The 20,687-nt window shown below is 39.6% G+C and overlaps 1 protein-coding gene across 3 annotated transcripts in view; it reads left to right on the top strand.

Annotated features, from left to right (window-relative positions):
* LOC122551730 (zinc finger E-box-binding homeobox 2-like) overlaps nt 1-20,687 on the top strand; it is a 113,267-nt gene that overhangs the window by 68,848 nt on the left and 23,732 nt on the right. For all 3 annotated transcript variants that reach the window (XM_043694099.1, XM_043694101.1, XM_043694100.1), the window contains one exon: nt 18,083-18,154. In XM_043694099.1, coding sequence (XP_043550034.1) covers nt 18,083-18,154 — 72 coding nt within the window. The remainder of the gene's footprint in view (nt 1-18,082; nt 18,155-20,687) is intronic.

Below are 20,687 nucleotides of genomic sequence, written 5' to 3'. Positions count from 1 at the left end.
ACTTGCAAATGGAAGGACAAGTGCAACAGATACACAGAAACACCATAACATGCAAGCTCCCTTCCAAGCCACTCACCATCCTGATTTGGAAAGATATCACTGTTCATTCACTGTCACTGGGGCAAAATCCTGGAATTCCCTCCTTAGGGGCATTGGGGGTCAACCTACTTAGGTGGACTGCAGCAGTTCAAGAAGGCAGCTCAACACCACCTTCTCAAAGGTAGCTAGCGACAGGCAATATATGCTGGCCAGTGAGAGATGCCTATAACCCACAAGGGAATAATAATAAAACAAAATTTGCCCTGATGTGGTTTGTGATTTAAATTAACTTGTAAGAACTCACAACTATGTTTGGCTGTTTCGCTGCATAAGGGGATGAAGCCAAGGTGGGTACAAGATGCTCCACTTTGCCCTTATACTGACCTTTCTGTCCTTGGCCTTCAAATGAATCTCGTACTAAGCTTGAGGAACAGCACCTAATCTTTTGATTAAGCACTTTGCAATCTGCCAGACTCAACACACGAGTTGGAAAGTTTCAGGCTAAAATCTCACCCCCATTTTATTTCCTTTCTCTTTGCAGGTTTCAGTTTTACTCTCGTTTCTGTCTTGCTTTTGATTTTGGACGGCAGCTGTTCACTATTCTGACATTCACACCTCCTTCAGAAACATCTTTTGTTTCCTCACTTGTCCCGTTATCGCTCCCTTTGGCCTTGCTCCTTTGTCATTTAATCTGCCTGTCTTTCACCCTACCACAGGACTTATTGTTCTTTTCCTACCCTTTCCTTTTTCATTTGCTTAAAATGATTACATTTCTAATTTTCACAGTTTTGATGAGGTCATCAACCTGCAACGTTAACTGTTTCTTTCTCTGAAGATACTGCCAACTGGTCAAGTATTTCCGGCTTTTCTGTTTCAATTCAGATTTCCAGGCATTTCAGTATTTGTTTTTTTGGGTTCATATGCAAGTTCCACTAGCCATGATTTTGTCCTATGTATTGCATTGTGATTTTGCCCTACCTGAACTCCTTATTACTTTGACCATGTTGAACTGTCACCACTTAATGGTACATGTAAAATTACCATTTGGTGTTGAGGCTTCAGGTAATTCTGAACCTGTTTTATAATGAACAGATCAAAACCACTACAAAAATAAGCACAGAACAATACACAACAATAAAATGTGAAAAAGGAACTGATTAACAAGGAAGATCCAAGACCAGGAGCATTCTGTTAGCCAAAATGCCAAAATGATAGGGTCCTTGTGATAGGTGCTCAGAGTGTCTGACTGTTTGTAGATAGTAGACCATTTCAATGTTCATTGGTCAGCTGGGAGCTTTCATTTTGATCTTTCTTTTCAAAATAAGGTAGAGGAATCCTATTAGGGTTTGCAGCCACCTGGATTCAACACTGAGTTTAATTTCATATCATAATCTCACCAACATTTTGTTTCTCTTTGCAGGTTTTAGTTTTGCTTTCATTTTTTTCTTTTTGTTTTGGGATGGTAGCTGTTCATCAGGCTGACATTCACACCTCCTCTAGACACAGCTTTTGTTTCTTTGGTGTTCCCATTATCACTCATTTTGACATTGTTCCACGAGCTCTTTCTTTATTTAATGTATCTCATCTTTCTCTATATTTTTGAATTTTGGGTTGCAACTTGGTCCATTTGTCCCAGTGGTGATTTCAAAATATGATCCTCATGTTTTTTTTTATCTAATTTTTTTGTGAGTATGATAATTCGCTTGGGACACTACAATCCTGAACTTGTCCCTCTCCATCATCCCCAACCTTGACACCACACCTCAAGTCTTACCTGCCTGTGGCCCAGCTCACCTTTAGAGCCACCCTTTGACTGCCCTCCAGGCAAGTTGAAGAGGAACAGTGGTGTACAGTGTACAGTGGTGACACTATTTAAGAAAGGTGGTAAAGAAAAGCCAGGGAACTATGGACCAGTGAACCTGACATCGCTGGTTGTCAAGTTGTTGGAGTAAATCCTGATGGACAGGATTTACATGTATTTTGAAAGGCAAGGACTGATTAGGGATAGTCAGCATGACTTTGTGCATGGGAAATCATGTCTCACAAACTTGATTGAGTTTTTTGAAGAAGTAACAAAGCATTGATGAGGGCACAGAGGAGGGTGGTGGAGGGTTGTTTTTCAGACTGGAGGCCTGTGACCAGTGGTGTGCCACAAGGATTGGTGCTGGGTCCACTACATCTCGTCATGTATATGAATGATTTGGATGTGAGTTTAAGATATATAGTTAGTAAGTTTTCAGGTGACACCAAAATTGGAGGTATAGTGGACAGTGAAGAAGGTTACCTCAGATTACAACAGGATCTTGATCAGATGAGCTAATGGGCTGAGGAGTGGCAGGTGGAGTTTTATTTAGATAAATGCAAGGTGCTGCATTTTGGAAAAGCAAATCTTAGTAGGACTTGTACACTTAATGGTAAGATCCGGGGGAGTGTTGCTGAACAAAGAGACCTTGGAGTGCAGGTTCAAAGCTCCTTGAAAGTGGAGTCACAGGTGGACAGGTTAGTGAAGAAGGTGTTTGGTATGCTTTCCTTTATGGATCAGAGTATTGAGTACAGGAGTTGGGAGGTCATGTTGTGGCTGTACAGGACATGGATTAGGCCACTTGTGGAATATTGCGTGCAATTCTGGTCTCCTTCATAATGAAAGGATGTTGTGAAATGTGAAAGGGTTCAGAAAAGATTTACAAGAATTTTGGCAGGGTTGGAAGATTTGAGCTAGAGAGAGAGGCTGAATAGGCTGGGGTTGTTTTCCCTGGAATGTCGGAGACTGAGGGGTGACCTTATAGAGGTTTATAAAATCATGAGGGGCATGGATAGGTTAAATGGACACCATTTCCCTGGGATGGGGGAGTGTAGAACTAGAGGATATAGGCTTAGGGTGAGAGGGGAAAGATAATAAAGGGACCTAAGGGACAACTTTTTCACAAAGAGGATGGTGCATATATGGAATGAGCTGCCAGAGGAAGTGGTGGAGGCTGATACAATTACTTCATTTAAAAGGATGGGTATATAAATAGAAAGGGTTCAGAGGGATATGGGCTAAGTACTGGAAAGTGGGACTAGATTACGTTAGGATATCTGGTCAGCATGGACAGGTTGGATAGAAGCATCTGTTTCTGTGCTGTACATCAGGATGACTCTAAAGCTTTAATGTTAATGAGGTCTGAGTTTCTCCACAGCTCTACCAGTCAACTTTTGAAATTGTCAATCATACTTCTTCTCCACATGCAAGTGGCCATCAAATTGTGATTCCTGGTCAAAACAGCCTGGTGACAGAAAGTATATGAAGTCTAGGAGATGGCCTCTTCGGATTGTAAACCCAGAAATAACCACTTATAAGAAAACAGGAATAAACAAAACTTGCAATCGAAGAAGAAAGATATTCTTGATTTTTGGTAACTTAGCTCTGTCATCAAAACAGGGGCTGAAGATAGTAAAAGTTAAAGACAATTCTAAATCTGTGTTCCAGCCAATGCTGTGTTTGACTTTGGATCACTATTTGAAGAACGTTCATGAGTTTGCACACGTCATTGCAGTTTCTGGATGAATTCTCCAAAAGAATATGACCACATCCATCTGAAGCAAAAAGTCAGGGTGTAAAGCAAATTATCAAATGGCAGTTGCATCACTGACCACCCGAGAAAGAGAAGTAGGTGACCTCTGGGATATTTCAAAACCACTTTAAAAATGAATAGCTGGTAAGGACTGAGAACACATACACCAGTCATAGAGTCATAGAGACATACAGCATGGAAACAGAACCTTCAGTCCAACCTGTCCATGCCGACCAGATATCCCAATCCAATCTAGTCCCACCTGCCAGCACCCTGCCCATATCCCTTCAAACCCTTCCTATTCATATACCCATCCAAATGCCTTTTAAATGTTGCAATTGTACCAGCCTCCACCACTTCCTCTGGCAGCTCATTTCATACATGTATAACTCTCTGTGTGAAAAAGTTTCCCCTTAGGTCTCTTTTATATCCTTCCCCTCTCACCCTAAACCTATGCCCTCTAGTTCTGCACTCCCCCACCAGAGGGAAAAGACTTTGTCTATTTATCCTATCCATGCCCCTCATGATTTTGTAAACCTCTATAAGGTCACCCCTCAACCACCGACACTCCAGGGAAAATAGTCCCAGCCTGTTCAGCCTCTCCCCATAGTTCAAATCCTCCAATCCTGGCAACTTCCTTGTAAATCTTTTCTGAACCCTTTCAAGTTTCACAACATCTTTCCGATAGGAAGGAGACCAGAATTACATGCAATATTCCAACAGTGGCCTAACCAATGTCCTGTAGCCGCTACATGACCTCCCAACTCCTGTACTCAATACTCTGACCAATAAAGGAAAGCATACCAAATGCCTTCTTCACTATCCTATCTACCTGCGACTCCATTTTCAAGGAGCTATGAACCTGCACTCCAAGGTCTCTTTGTTCAGCAACACTCCCTAGGACCTTACCATTAAGTGTATAAGTCCTGCTAAGATTTACTTTCCCAAAATGCAGCACCTCGCATTTATCTGAATGAAACTCCATCTGCCACTTCTCAGCCCATTGGCCCATCTGATCAAGATCCTATTGTAATCTGAGGTAACCTTCTTCGCTGTCCACTACACCTCCAGTCATGAAGGAGGACTTGGGGAATACAGTTCAGACTGAATGGACCAGTGGTTCAGGCAGCTTACTGTATTGTTCTGCTCCTCAAGTAGCTCTGACAGAAATACAGGCAAATTACATCTGTCTTCAGAAGTCTTACCGGGGCACAGAAGAAGAATTATCTAGACTCAAAATGCGAGCTTCCTCTCCCTCCATGAATGCTGTCCGACCCGCTGTGATCTCCAGTATTGGTCGTTTTCAGTGCAGAGTTCAGCATCTGCAGTAATTTGCTTCTGCAGTGAGATATCAACCTGGTTTTATTGCTCCTGCCTCAGGTGTGCAGTGGTGAGAGAAATCTTGGTTCCATGAATTTGACCTTTATAAATGGTTGCCTGTACCTCTGAGGTTTGGACCAGAGGCTGGGGGCTAGATTAGACAACAGAACGGGTGACAAAATGGCTGCTTGTACATCTGTTTTCCAGTCTGGGAGGCTGGATTAGAGGTCAAGGCAGTTGACCCCTTGAAGAATTGTGGAAGCAGCCAAGTCTGAAGGCAGGTTGCCTGAAAAGTCACTTCTGTCATTCTCACCATGTCAGAAAGCTAACAACTTCAGCCATCCAGGCTCCATGCCTTTCTTCATGGCATCACTGATCAGGACAATAACGTTCGGTTGTATGACATTTTGACAATTGCACTAGTGCCTAGGATATGTTAACTTTCAATGAGTCATCCTGTGATTTTTTTGAACTTCTGGCAGACATGTAGCAAGTTGTGTATGATGCACCCAAAAATCCAGAAATACATTCTCAGCAGACAAAACCCTCTGCTCAAAGAGCAAAGCCAAATACTTTGCTTCAGTATTAATGAATTTAGAATAAGATCAGTCGAAAACTGTTAACCTGGGAAGTTTGGCAATCAGTACTGTCGGAAAATCAAGCATGAGTCAGTCATTCAGTTTCTTGAATCTGCTCCCTGTTCAGTTAGACCATGAGTGAACTATATCTTAACTCCCGCAATGCACCTTAGTTCACTAAAAATTTATAGCTTTTCCTCACCAATATCCACAACTATACATATTATGAGTACTGGTCACAACAGTGAGCCAGAGAGCTTTAGCTAATATTTGTTATTCCCCCTACTGGGGGAATGTACCAAAGTAATATTTCCTGTAAAATACATTAAAATCATGGAAAATCAGATTTATGTTTAAGGGAATGCTGTAGTGGGTTAGAGAAGGATAGAATGTAAAAGCTGTTCAAAATATTTGATGCTGCAAATTTAAAGCTGTAGATTTTATGCCAGGTGTTGAGAATTTGATCATTCAAAATCTTGTGCAGATTTACTTTTTGTGCTCAAAGGTTTGTCAATATTAAAAACAAACTCTTCTGTAAAGATCATTCACATTAAATTTATTTTGGTTTCTAAGGTTTTAACTCTTAACAGAGAGTTGAAATGTAATAAAGAAATAACTGAGTGCAGTAGAAAGATAAATATGTTTAATTAGGGTGGAAGATGATTGCTAAAGGAAATGCAACTCCTACAGAAGGCGCTAACAATTTTAAATTAATCTTTTATATTGAATCTCTTTTTCATGTCCAGTGAGAATGATTCCTCATGTTGTTAACCATTTATATATTTTCAGACCCTATTTTTTTTTCAGTATGAATTACACACAGCAGTTGGAATCATGTGTTGCAAGCTAAGTTGTTTGATGTGAAAAAAAACATCATTTGCTTTGCTGCTGTTGTGAAGTCCTGAGAGGTTCCATAAATACAGTCTATACACAGGACATAAGGTGTTCCCTATGTTACAACAGAACCTACGCTTCCAGTGAACTTTATTAGTTATAATGCTTAGGGTGTCCAGAGGTTGTGTAAAATGCGTCATGAATGCAAATCTTGACTTTTTTATATAAAGTATCAAGTTAACTTTGTGGGAGTGTTTTCTGGCAGTAGCACTTTGAGAAGATTCAGTTCTCCAAATCTCAGTTTATGTCCACATGTTAACCTCTTGAAGTAATAATGCCCCATGGAAAGCTCCCTTCTACATTTCACTGACCTACACCTAAAGCTAGATTAATTCTTCTATTTATCGAAGTTGGTTGTTAAAACCCTGAGTCCTTGCTAGCCTTTTCACTTGAGGTGACTTCCGTTATCATGTGTTAGATCACTTTCACAAGTGAGTCCCAACTCCTGCTTATAAGTGTCGATCCAAGCTGTGAAAGTAAAGTAAGAGTAGCAAATGTGTCATGAGAAATAGAAAGCTATATCTGCTGACTCTGAGGCTAATTGAATTTATACAAACTCCAGATGATCGCCGTCAAATCATTAAAAGTAATATAATATTCCACCAGTTAGCATTTAATTGTAAAATATCAAGTGAACTAGGAAATAAACTAACTGATAGAATTATATATTTATGTACATAAGAATTATCTAACTCTTCAAGATGAAATAATAATAAAAACTTTGCAGTCTCGTGCAAAGTTGTTCTTTGAAAGGTAACCTTTATACTTGTTATCCTTTCTTTGGAGAATCTATTTTGCTTTTTCCTGCAAAGCTTCTAAACAGTTTGACTTTTCTGCGTCACAGAAAGTCCAGGGTTTCAATCTCTCATATGCCTATTGCTAGTTGCCATAACTTGATTTGATTTTCAGAACTGACACTTTGTTTTAAAAATAATTTGTTGCTTTAGCCAAAGAAATGGTTGTGATTGTCTAAAGGTTGTATGGCTGAGTTTACATTTCAAAAACAAGTTGCAACATAAGCAACGAATTTGATTGTAACAGCATTAACTCACAGCAGTGGACTTTCAACTTCATGTAAGTTGTGACTGGAATTAAATGTACAAGCACCAAGAACAAACAAAAATGCTTCATTTTTTAAGAAAGCAACATTAAAGTACCAACTGTTTCTGTTATGTTTGTGATCTTAGTTTGACAGCTAATTTCATCCCATGCAATAATACTACGCACTTAGTTAAATTATCAAAATTTAAACAATGAGGTAAATCAAGAATATTGTTGCCATAACAGTACAGCAGTCAAAATTGGGAGATGCACAGAGGGGTGGCAGGATGCTAGAATCCCATCTCATTCCCACTTCTGTCAACAATAAGTTCTGGGAGGGAAAGTCCAAGCTTGACATTCCTGACCCAAGGTCTTTTGAGGCTTTTAAGTGGTCAATTAATATTCATTTTATGGCCACTTCAGGGTCTATTTCTGCCTGAGCTGCCATTATCTCAGTATATCGATGTGACAAGAGAGAGTTGGCCTAACCAACTGGTCAGCCAGTACGGGCAGGCTGTCAGCATGCTGGGGTTCTATCTATTTGCATTTATCTACATGTACTTGAGGGACTGGACATGGCAGGGGATGGTGCTGAGCAGTATTCTCTAGTCATGTTTCAGATTAACATGGCTCGGCTCTCTGTGAGACTATTCCAACAACACTTAGCTGTTCTGTGATCACTTGTCCATCTTGAGAAACCCTATGGGTGTTGCACTAGATGTAGCTATCCTCCTCTGTGATATTGCTGATTCCTGGAGCTGCTTGCTTCTAACTGACTGGCAAATTCTTGTGCTCAGGATTTTCTCCATCAGGGTCTTAATACTATCAGAAAGCCCATCAGCAGCTGATTAAATGCCTGTCTATTGGAAAATCCAGCGGAATATCACACTAGGGAAAAGAGATGCATTTGGGTGAGGTGCAAGAAGGAGAAGGCCTATGTGAGGGAGGTGGCCAGGAAAGGTTGAGGGCAATGAAATTGTCAGCCATGATATCTGAGGTGAATTGCACTCCTTCCTATACACATGCCTATACACCTCTGTCCAGTTAGAAAATTATTTGCCATGGTATTGCCAATGCTGTTAATAGACAGCTTCTTTTTGGTGCATGAGAGTATTAACATCTATTTTGGGAAAATATTATAAAAGCAAGCATTTTAGAGATATATAATATGATCAAGCAGAGTCAACATGGCTTCATGAAAAGGAGAGATTACGCCTGACACAAATTTACAAGACCGCATTTAGAATACTGTGTACATTTCTGGCCGCCACATTACCAAAAGAATGTGGACGCTTTGGAGAGGGTGCAGAGAAGGTTTACGAGGATGTTGCTGGTATGGAAGGTGCTAGCTATGAAGAGAGGTTGAGTGTGTTAGGTTTATTTTTATTAGAAAAAAGGAGATTGAGGGGGACCTGATTGAGGTTTACAAAATCGTGATGGGTATAGACAGGGTGGATAGAGACAAGCTTTTTCCCAGGGTGAAGGATTCAATAATGAAAGGACATGCTTTCAAGGTGTGAGGTGGAAAGTTTAAGGGGGATACACATGGCAAGTACTTCACACAGAGGGTGGTGGGCATCTGGAACGCGTTGCCAGCAGAGGTGGTAGAGGCAGGCATGGTATTAGACAGTACATTTGGATTGGCTCAGGCTTGGAGGGCCGAAGGGCCTGTTCCTGGGTTGTAAATTTTCTTTGTTCTTTCTTCTTTGTTCTTTCTTCTTTGTTCTCTTTAAGACTTCTTTGAGGAGATAACAAGCAGAATAGATAAAGGGGAGGCAGTGGATGCAGTAGATTTGGATTTTCAGGAGGAGTTTAACAAAGTATCACGTGCTAGGCTATTTACTAAGACAATTCCTTGAAAGTAGAGTCAAAGGTAGATAGGATAGTGAAGAAGGTGGTCAGAGCATTGAGTATAGGAGTTAGGACATCATGTTACAGCTGTGCAGGACAGTGTTGAGGCCACTTTCGGAATATTGCATGCAATTCTGGTCTCTTTCCTATTGGAAAGATGTTGTGAAATGTGAAAAGGTTCAGAAAAGATTTACAAGGATGTTGCCAGGGTTGGAGGATTTGAGCTGTGGGAGAGGCTGAATCGGCTGGGGCTGTTTTCCTCAGAATATTGCAGGCTGAGAGGGTGACCTTATAGAGGTTTATAAAATCATGAGGGGCATGGACAGGGTAAATAGGCAAGATCTTTTTCCTGGGGTGGGGGAGCCCAGAACTAGAGGGCATAGATTTAGGGTGAGAGGGGCAAGATATAAAACGGACCTAAGGGGTAATGTTTTCACATAGAGGGTGGTGTGGTATGGAATAAGTTGCCAGAGGAAGTGGTGGAGGCTGGTACAATTACAGCATTTAAAAAGCATCTGGCTGGGGATATGGAAAGGAAGGTTTTTGGAGGGATATGAGCCAAGTGCTGGCAAATCAGACTAGATTAGGTTGGGATATCGGCATAGATGAGTTGGACAGGAAAATCTGTTTCTATGCTGTACATCCCTATGACTGTATGACTCTTAAGTGCCCATAGTGTTAGACATAGTCTATTTTCATTGCCAGAACTTTGGCTAACTAATAGAAGACAGAGATTTGGCATAAGAGATGCATTTTCAGGATGGCAACCTATAACTAATGGAGTGCCACAGGGATCAGTGCTGGTGCCATAGTTGTTTACAGTATGTTAAAGATTTAGATGGGGAAAGAGAATGTACTATACTGTCGCAAAGTTTGGGGATGACATGAAAATAGGTGGGAAGGCAAGTGGTGAAGATGACTGGTTAAGCGAGTGGATGGAAACTTGGCAGTTGGAATATCATGTCGATAAATGTGAGGTTATGCAGTTTGGCAGGAAGAACAGAGGAGATGAATATTATTTAAATGGAGAAAGATTCCAAAAAGCTGCAGGTTTTTGATTAGAAAGGGGATGATAGATTATGGGCAGGAGACTGGGGTTGAGAAACATAACAGCTATGATCTTGATGGACTGAATGGCCTAATTCTGCTTCTATATCTTACTGTTTTATTTTGGTCTTATAAACAGAAGGATTTGCAAATCCTCATGCAAGAAGCAGAGAAAGCTTGTATCCAAGTGCAGAAGGTAATAGTGAAAGCAAATGACATGTTGATCTTTATTTCAAAGGGAATAGAGTATAAAAGGAGGGAGGTTTTACTAAAAGACACTAATCAGACCACACCTGGAATACTGCAAATCATTTTGGCCCCTCCTGTAAAGAAGATAAACTGACATTGGAGACAGTCCAAGATTAGTTTCATTAGACTGTAACAAGGTATGGAGGCATTGTCTTATGAGATGTTGCGTAGGTTTGGCCTGTACTCTTTGGATTTCAGAAGAATGAAAGGTGACTTTACTGAAACATATAAGACTTTGGAGACTTGACAGGGTTGATATGGTAAGTTTGTTTCCCCATATGGGAGAGTTTAGTACCAGAGGGCATAATCTCCGAGTAAGCAATCACCCATTTAAAACAAAGATGAGAAGGAATTTCCTCTCTCAGGTTACGAATCTGTTGGATGCCTTGCCAAAGAGAACTACCAAGGCTGGGTCATGAAGTATATTCAAGGCTGAGATAGACAGATTTTTAGGAGTTAAGGATTATTGAGAAAAGGCAGGAGGTTTACCAGATCAGTTGCGATTTCATTGATTGGCAGAGCAGACTGAATGGGTCAAATAGCCTACTTTGGCTTCTATGTCTAATGATTTTACAGGTGCATGGCATGGGTCAAAAGGTAAAGAATCTTCTTAAATGTTAATCAATGATGGCCTAAATAGAAGAGTTACTGCCTTTCAAAAGTAGTTAATTGAGTGATGTGTTTTGACATATTTAAAACAATAAAACACTGTATCATAGAAGTTTTAGATAAAAGTGCCTTGAAAAATACATTAACTATAAATAATGTGATAGCTGATTTATAACAGTCACTGTTGGTAAAAAAGTGCTCACTGTTGAGCTTTGTACCTCCAGCTGGCAATTTTTCAAAAACCTTATTATATTGTATAATGAGCAATAATTTGTTGAGGTTTGAGATGTGATGAAGATCAGTTTAATATATTTTCAGTTATCAAAATGTTTTGCTATCCATTTTCTCATGTCAGCTTGATGGATCTGCTGAAAGGAGTGTCACCAAATACTTTTACTTGTCAAAATGCTTTGCTGTAAGATCTTCTATCCAACAAAAGTGAAGAAGATAGAAATCTTCTTTGAGAGTAATAACTACCTAAGACCATAAGACCATAAGACATAGGAGTGGAAGTAAGGCCATTTGGCCCATCGAGTCCACTCCGCCATTCAATCATGGCTGATGGGCATTTCAACTCCACTTACCCGCATTCTCCCCGTAGCCCTTAATTCCTTGTGACATCAAGAATTTATCAATCTCTGCCTTGAAGACATTTGGCGTCCCAGCCTCCACTGCACTCTGCAGCAATGAATTCCACAGGCCCACCAATCTCTGGCTGAAGAAATGTCTCCGCATTTCTGTTCTGAATTTACCCCCTCTAATTCTAAGGCTGTGTCCACGGGTCCTAGTCTCCTTGCCTAACAGAAACAATTTCCTAGAGTCCACCCTTTCCAAGCCATGTATTACCTTTTTTCTATCCTCTCTCCTTTCTCGCATTGGCTTCCATCACTGGCTTTTGCCTCAGATATTTCAAATAAAAGACTACAATGTAGTTCTCATTTTACTCCATTGGAAATCAAGCAAAGTTCACCAGTGCATTAACAGGTTGCCTGACTGTAGTAGATGTTGCAGTCAAACCCTAGTATTGTGTTTACCTGCTGTCCTCATATGGACATTGCCTGTAGAGACTGGAGTCCAGTCATTACAGATGGAAATCAAACTCATTCTTCTTTCCTGAGCTCAGAGAGCTTTAACCCATTGTAAAAATAATAATGGAAAAAAATGTACAGGATATTGTGGGAACAGGATGGAGAAAAGGTAATTACACACAAATGGGCAGTATAGTGTGTCAATTACTCTTTACCAGCGATGTCTCATTATACCAGATTAGTGCCTTGATCAGGTTCATGTTATATTGTGAAGTTTCTGTAACTTGTGATGCAACTTAGTAAGAAAGACATTACTGTTTGTCACTGTTACAGTTGATGCTGAGGGCTCTTGTGGAACAGAGCACTATGTGTGGATCAATCTATATGCAGGCTGCGCCTACATAATTAAAGGCATGGCAGTGTCACACAAGGCTAACTAATGCTTGGCAGTAATCCAGATTGCGAGTAAATACAATGGGCTTGTGAAAGGTCACCCAAGAGAACACGCATGACGCCCACTGCAAAGATGTCAAGGCAACATTCAAAGAAATGGTCAGGCACTAGATATTCAGTGGCCTATGTCATCACTTATGTACTAACCTTTTCTCTAGGTCAAAAGTAAACTTTAAATGCAAATAGGTAACAAACTTGTGACCATTCATAAAAAAAAACGGTAATTGGAAACAAAAGCAGAAATTGCTCGAAAAACTCAGCAGGTCCGGCAGTATCTGGAGAAAGAAAGCAGAGTTTATGGTTTGAGTCCAGTGACCCTTCTTCAGAACACATTGTTCCAGCAATTTCAGTTTTTGTTTGTGACCATTCATGTCTGAAACAATGGGAAAGTCTAAAAATTGGCTTCAAACTTGGAATGGAAATTGATTGATTGATTGATCGATTGTTGTCACATGTACCGAGATACAGTGAAAAATGTTGTTTTGCATGTTCTACAGGTAGATCATACAAGACAGAGTCAACCAGGATAGAAGAACAGAGTTCAGAATACAGTGTCACAGGCACAGAGAAGGTGCAGAAAGAGAGATCAGAATTAACATTTGAGAGGTCCCAAGTCAAAAGTCTGAGAACAGTGGGGAAGAAGATGTTCATTCATATGTGTATGCAAATATTTATATCTTCTACCTGACAGAAAAGGATGGAAAAGAGTATAATCGGGGTAGGAGGGATCTTTGATTATGGTGGTTGTTTTCCCAAGGCAGCAAGAAGTATAGATAGAGTCAGTAGATGGAAGACTAGTTTGCATGTTGTATTGGGCTATGTTCATGACTCTCTGTAGTGCCTTGTGGTCTTGAGAAGACAGTTGCTATACCATACTGTGATGCATCCAGATGAGATGATTTCTATGGTGCATTTATAAAGGTTACTAAGAGTCCTTATGGACATGCCAAATTTCCTTAACCTTTTGAGGAAGTGGAGACATTGTGCTTTTTTGATCATCACGTCAACTTGGGTGCACCAGGATAATTTTTGGTGATCATCACTCCCAGAAACTTGATGCACTCCATCATCTCCACCTCAGCACCATCGATGCAGACAGGAGCTTGCCCTCCACTCCGCAGAATTCGGCAACGTAGTCGTGAATGTATAAGGAGTATAGTAGGGAGCTGAGTATGTTGACTTGCGGGGCACTGGTGTTGAGGATTATGATGAGGAGGTGTTGTCACCTGTTCTTACTGATTGCGGTCTATGGGTTGGGAAATCAAGGATCCAGTTACCGAGGGGAGGGAGCCAAGACCTAGGTCTTGGAGTTTATCGATGAGTTTGTTTGGAATTATGATGTTGAAGGTGGAACTGTCGTCAATAAGTAGGAGACTTTCATAGGTATCCTTCTTATCCAGATGTTTCAGAGATGAGTGCAGGGCCAGGGAGACGGCTTCTTCTGTGGACCTGTTATGCTGGTAGGTGAATTGCAAAGGATCAAGTCAATTTGGTAGGCTGGAGTGGACATGAACCATGACTAACCATTCAAAACACTTCATAATTATGAAGGTCAGAGCTACTGGGTAGTAGTTTCCATCTTTGGCCATTAACCTTATTTCGGCTAACACTTGGTGTAAATTGTTGATTACAATGAAAATCATTCACCCATTTACAAACCAGCCATAACTTGCATTAAAACGCTCAGTTGCAGCAGCAGAACAAAGCCATAGGCTGCATAAGGAATACCATGTGCAGAAAGTCATTGCTATCTGAGCTACCAAATAAACAGTGGCAAAGAAAATATCAAATATGTATCAGTGATCCATATTCAAGGCCAAGATGTATCCATTTATACAGTCTCCTTCCCTGCTTGTCCAGAGTTGATAGAATGATAAATGTTCAGATCCATATTTTCTACAGTCACTAATATTTCTGATCGATGACAATTGGGACCTCTTTTACAGTTGTGTGATCTTTAGGTTTAATGGAGCTTTTCAGTAATATACAGGTAGCTGTTACATAAACTTTGCTTTCCAGCAAGCTGAAATACATAATCATGAATATGTAAGGACCTTTAATTATGATTCAGTGGGATCCATCTAATTAATTAGTTTTTATACAGAATTACATAGAATTTAAAGCACAGCAACAGATTATTCAACCTAACCAATCTATGCCGGAATGCATTCACGAACATTCCATTACATCACATCTTATCAAGAGATCAAATTTTATCTTGCTGTCCTAATATTGCTAGTTTCAGACGTTGGTCTTATGTAGTCTTTTTGTGTAACTTTAAGATTAAGCTATATCAACCATAATTTATGGTGGGTAAAATTAATTTTTTAGTCACATTCTTCGGTCCTCTGGCCTTTCCAAAGCTTGTACATCTATTTTGGTTTTGCTACTTGCTGTTCAACAGATCACCTATCAGTAGCCGACTGTTCTATTACCTTGCTAAACTCAATATATGAAATACATTAAGCTTCATCCCTCATCAAACCATTCACTCTTTGGGAAATAGTCAAACATTTTTTTTAACACTTCAGATAGTATGAACAAAATCATGCAACTGTTTCTTTTAGGAACACGTATATTTAAATGACTAATTACAAGAACTTCCAACTATTTTATTCACCTTCAGAAGCCTGTATGAGGAGCTCATGGAGTTATTGTCACTAAAATTGAAATCATTAATTGTTTTGGATTCTTTATTTCCTCTTGCCTATTTAGCCAGTCTTTATTGGCCCTTTACCTTAATCCTTATCTAGCTTCTCCTGTCTTTCTTTAAACCCTCTCTGAACACAACTTGTCTGCTAAACTAATTTCCTGCACTTTTTGAACCTGTGTTCATTAAACCTCTGACTAATCAATTTTGTTTCCCTGCCATCATGCTAGATAATATCGCATCTCTTTCAAATCTGCCCTTACTACCCCACCAACTCCTTGAAACACTTTGATCAGTCCATAGAAATATTGTAACAGCTCCAAACTCCTTTCTTTTCCCTCACATTCCTGAATATGTAAATCACTTCCCAAAGTCGTCATAATTTTACCCAAATAGACTCTAAATTCCTGAATTTTCTTTCTAGATCTTTCCACTTATTTAACTTATACTTTTTCATACCTAACTTAAAACTTGCCACTTTAATCAAACATTTGGTCCCATTACCCTCTTATCTCCTTTTGCCTTAGTGTTACTTTTTGTGTTATTGCGCTTCTGTGAAGCATTTTGTATTTTCGAACTACAGAGGAACTATATAAATGCAAATTGTTGTTGTTACCTCTGCATTCTCATGTGGAACCTCACATTCTCACTCCACTTGGTTTCTGAAAATTAAATATATTTCGAGAGTGTAGTTTTCAGAATCGTAATACCCTGTGAGAAATCAAGATATTGATCAGGTTTCTGTGGCTACTTGCAAAAGTACAGTGTAACATTTGGAAAGTAACTGCCAGAGATCTGCATTTGTGATTCCTTTCTGAGCTAGGAATTATTTTATCCCCAGATACCTGAAAGAATGGCTATTGTGGCATTGATCTTAGGATGTTTCTTTCAAAGCATTAGATTGTATAGATCAAATAAAATGACTGAAATATAGGCTGACTGGTAAAAACCTAGGTGAGGACACCAAAAAGTGAATGCTCAATATTAAATCCCTCCCATATAAAGTCACAGACCCTTGCCTTGCCCTGATTGTGAGATACTGCATGCCCTATAATTCAGGTGCTAACTTATTTAAAATTCTCCCATCCCACAACATAGATGCTGCCCTAGGTTAGAGTATTTTAACTTTGTTACTTATAACTCCATTACTACTGCCCACTCTCTCTCAACCTCCCAAACATATACCCCCTGCCAGCCATCTCTTACTTCACCTTTGACCAATTGCTGCCAGGCTGTCAAATCTTTTTCGTTCCCGTGCCCACTCAACAAAATCCTTTCCCCATAGCACTAGCTCAGGTTGCACTCCCTTTCAGATCCCTTGTCTCCCTTTATTTCTCTCGCTCCTGTGTTACAATACTTTGTTAGCAGGAAATAGGTTCTCAGCTGAAGAGCATAGTTGACCTGCTCGAGTTCTTACTGTTCCTTCCGGTTACAGCACAATAAAAGTTTTGTGTTTTGAATTGTCCTTGACATTCTTTTATCCCACAATGGGTGGACAGAGTGTGCTGGAAAACATGACATCATTATCACTGACAGGCGCTCAAATAAATCACCTGCGTGTCTGCTCCTTTTGCTTATTCAACCCTTCTTATCCAGAGAACCGAGCACTACTTCTATGAGATTTCTTCCATGCACGTTAGACAATAACACATTATGATTGTTTTCACATGTATTAGTTTCATTACTCTCCCTTAATTATTTTTAATAAAAAAAATCCTTTTATGGATTATGCTGTTTGAAAATCATAGCAACAATCCATGGCATGCAAAAAAAAATACAAAAAAGATCATTGGTTTCTCGGCTGTTGTCTGAGTGGTGAGAAAATATGAAGTAATGTTAAGCCATCAAGATTTTTGTTATCTGTCATCTGTGCTGTGTTATTTACATTGATTGTTCTGAACTTAAAGATAGGAATATGTAAAAGTGCTGGTATTTTCTTTTAAACCTGCCTCCAGGGACCAACCAAAGGGATACTGCTTCTTTTACATAGTCTGTTTTGAGTCTGATTTGTTTACAAGGCCATGATTGTAGCAGTTTTAACTAAAGGTGCCACACAGTCTATGCAACTGCAACAACAAGACTCGGTTCAAGAAAGCAATCTGTAAACATTGTTCCTATTTATGAATGTTAACACAGCAAACAGATAGTGCAGGACATTACAACTTCTCTCACCCTTTACCTAAAAATGACACAGAGGAAGTAAGTGAAGCAGAAATCTTGAGCATTACTGGTCTTGTGCAAAAAATAGTGTATGTCTTTTTCTCTCTCAGCTGTTTCAAGTGCCCTCAGGTGGAAAACTATGATGCTTATGACTCACGAGTCACATGAGATGAGCAATAGTACACCACAATAGTTACATTTCTAATGGTCTGTTCTCAAACAAACTTTAATTCAATGTATGCCTTTGAAAGACTAGTTAACATTGTGGGGTTTGATTGTTTATTGAAATCTTTTCACTATCTATTTCTTACCCCTGTCTCCTTCCTATTGCTTGACAGTTCTCAAACCTCAGTTTCTTCACTGTTTTTCACTACTAGCTGAAATGTTGAAGGTAAATAAGTACTGGTCAGGCCCAGAATAGCTGAATTAATTTAAAAGGCCAGAACAAAGTAATTGTAGACTAGAGTTCAGAGCAATCTTTCCTATGTTTACTCAAAATGAATGCCTCACTTTACTGAGGGTTTGCTGTGCCTGGCACTCTGCCGATTATGATACCACAATTAAAGCTCATAAATACTTAGCTTCTTGTCATGTTCCTTTTCTCTGCAGAGGAAATGAAGGAAGAGTATGACACTATGGGGCCTGAACCCACACTTCAGCCGAGTAGAGGTAACGGTACAGGTGAGAATAACAACAGTTGTGTCTTATTGCTTCTGCACATAATGATATGTTTCTATAAAAGCCTCACTGTGAGGTAAAATTTACCACCTTTCTATAGCTTTAATGAGTGAAATTCTGCCCATTGTAAGTTGTGGTTCAGTCCAGTTGGATTCACTATGGCCTGAACTTTGTCTTCATATCTGTTCCAACCAATATTCTCTCCCTGTCCCAGCTTCAACTTAACCAAGCAAGTGGGTTCAGTTTCTTGTGTGTGGTTTGAAAGCCACATACGTGGTAATGTTTGAATGTCTATAGCCTCTGCAGTCTAAATTGGCTTTCTTAAAAATGCAAACACCAATAAATTAAATAGTGGACAGTTATGAAGCTGAGTCCCTTTAATTCTGATCTAAGCTGTTCAAAGCTATCCTGGGTAAATGCAACAACTGAGTTAATTGGGGGTGACCTCATTCCTCCAGCCATGTGTTCATGGGCATACCGAGAATTTTTCCCACCTGATAAAGAACTTTTGTGAAAGCCATGGCACAGCATTATTGAAAAGCTCACAGTGCTAATGCAGGTGGTTACTTTAGTAGGTTTGAATGCTTTTTTTTTCAGTTCATCAAGGTGTTTTCCAGAATGCAAATCAAAGTTGCAACATTGAACCACAGAGACATACGTTTCAGTCTAAATTTAACTTCAGATGGGAACTTTACCAGTAGCTGGTTGCACTATGACATATTTTGCTAATCTCGTGAAAACTGGTCACAGGTTTTGAAATAAACAGAACCAACTAGCTAAGCTGTTTCTGAATTTGCAAGAGCATCAAAATCTAAAGATAAATGTAAATAGATATTTTAAGTCTCTTTCCACCCGTAAACCATTATTTAGCAGGTGTGTTTCCACATTTCCTCAAATCTTCAAAGCAATGGCACATCATCATATAACAAGCAAAATTTAATTGCAACATTTTGTCAGCTGAAATGTTTATATTTTTATCCTTCCATAACTTTATTCTGTAATAGACTAAACTGCATAATTTCAATGTTAGTTCAAAAATTATATGTATGGAAAATGTATAAAATATGATACTATTTATTTGTTTAAAGTTCATGTAGGAAATGCATTTCACAATCATCTCTTTTATTACTTCATCCCTTTAGACTGATAAATGATTGGCTGTTTTAGTTTTGCAATCCTCAGCTGGACTGTGTATTTGTGGTCCAGCTTCCATTTTATTTTAGGCTCACGGCTACCGTTTCGACTATTCTTCTAAGCCTTCTGGTACTTTTGGGTGCTGGATCCAATGTTCTGAATGTATAAGCAAGGGCGGTTAGATTTAGATCTGCCATTCCATTTTATCATAGATAAGTACACTTGGATAGGAACAAATAAACAAATATATTCTGTCTCTGAAGTCTTGATTGGGTCATGACTCAAGGACTGTCAGTATTTATGTGTATAGTGTCCATATTGACCTTGGAAATGAAGTAGTACAGTACGACAGCCTCTAAATACTGTAAAGAAATATTGACCTAGAATATGGGGCAGAGACTGCAATGTATTGTGGCCATTTTTCAATGGCACAAAACATCCCAATTTTGTCGGATTTGTGGCCAGTCAATGTAGCCTGTTAAATCCCATGCATAAATTCACTTTTTCTATTGCTTGAAAGAGGTTAAAGCCACTTCAGTGTATTGATATAGTGGCCTATCACTCACAAGCTCCCCTCCATTAAATATGCTATTGATGGCCTGAAATACTAGATCCGTGTTCGGGATTCTTCAGAGGTCCCTGTGCCAACCAAGTAAAGGGAGCCTAAAAACAACAGCAACAACACAACAGGAAGCTTGACACCAAGTTAAAGCAATCTGCTTGATTGGCACCACATCCACAAATGTCAACTCCCTCCATTACTGCCACTCAAGAGCAACAATGTGTAATATTTACAAGATGCAAGGCAGAGATTCATCAATGATTCTTAGATGGCGCCTTCTATACCCACAGCCACTTTCAGTTACAAGGATGAGGGTATCAAACATGGGAAAACACCACCTGCAAGTTCCTTTTCAAACCACTCACTATTCTGACTTAGAAATGTATTGCCATTCCTTCACTGTTGCTGAGTCAAAAATCCTGGAATTCCCTCCCTTATAACATTGTGGATATATTTACAGCATATAGACTGTAGCAGTTCAAGAAGGCACCTCACCACCACCTTCACAAGGTCAAGGAGAGACAGGCAATAAATACTGCCCAGTCTGTGACACCCAGTTCCTACGAGTGAATTAAATAAAATCTTTCTGTGAAGTGAGAAGGAGCATAAATGCTCTATATCCAAGTCCATAGTCTTCCCAATCACACCATGATACCATTTACTAACTCCTGACACTCAGTACTTTCTCCATTAGGCCCCCTCTCCCCACCCCGATCAGACCCTCCACGAGAGCACTGCTGGTCATTTTTCTGCCTAACATGTAAGTGCCAGACAATCTATCTGCCTGTGCTATTATTGAGCTGGCCACTGAAAAATATAGGAAGAAGTTTGGGTAACTCT

The sequence above is a fragment of the Chiloscyllium plagiosum genome, chromosome 7, assembly GCF_004010195.1.
Source record: "Chiloscyllium plagiosum isolate BGI_BamShark_2017 chromosome 7, ASM401019v2, whole genome shotgun sequence".
In the NCBI taxonomy this organism is placed as follows: Eukaryota; Metazoa; Chordata; class Chondrichthyes; order Orectolobiformes; family Hemiscylliidae; genus Chiloscyllium; species Chiloscyllium plagiosum.
The sequence above is the reverse complement of the archived record's forward strand: the minus strand, read 5'-3'. Positions and strand labels throughout refer to the sequence as shown.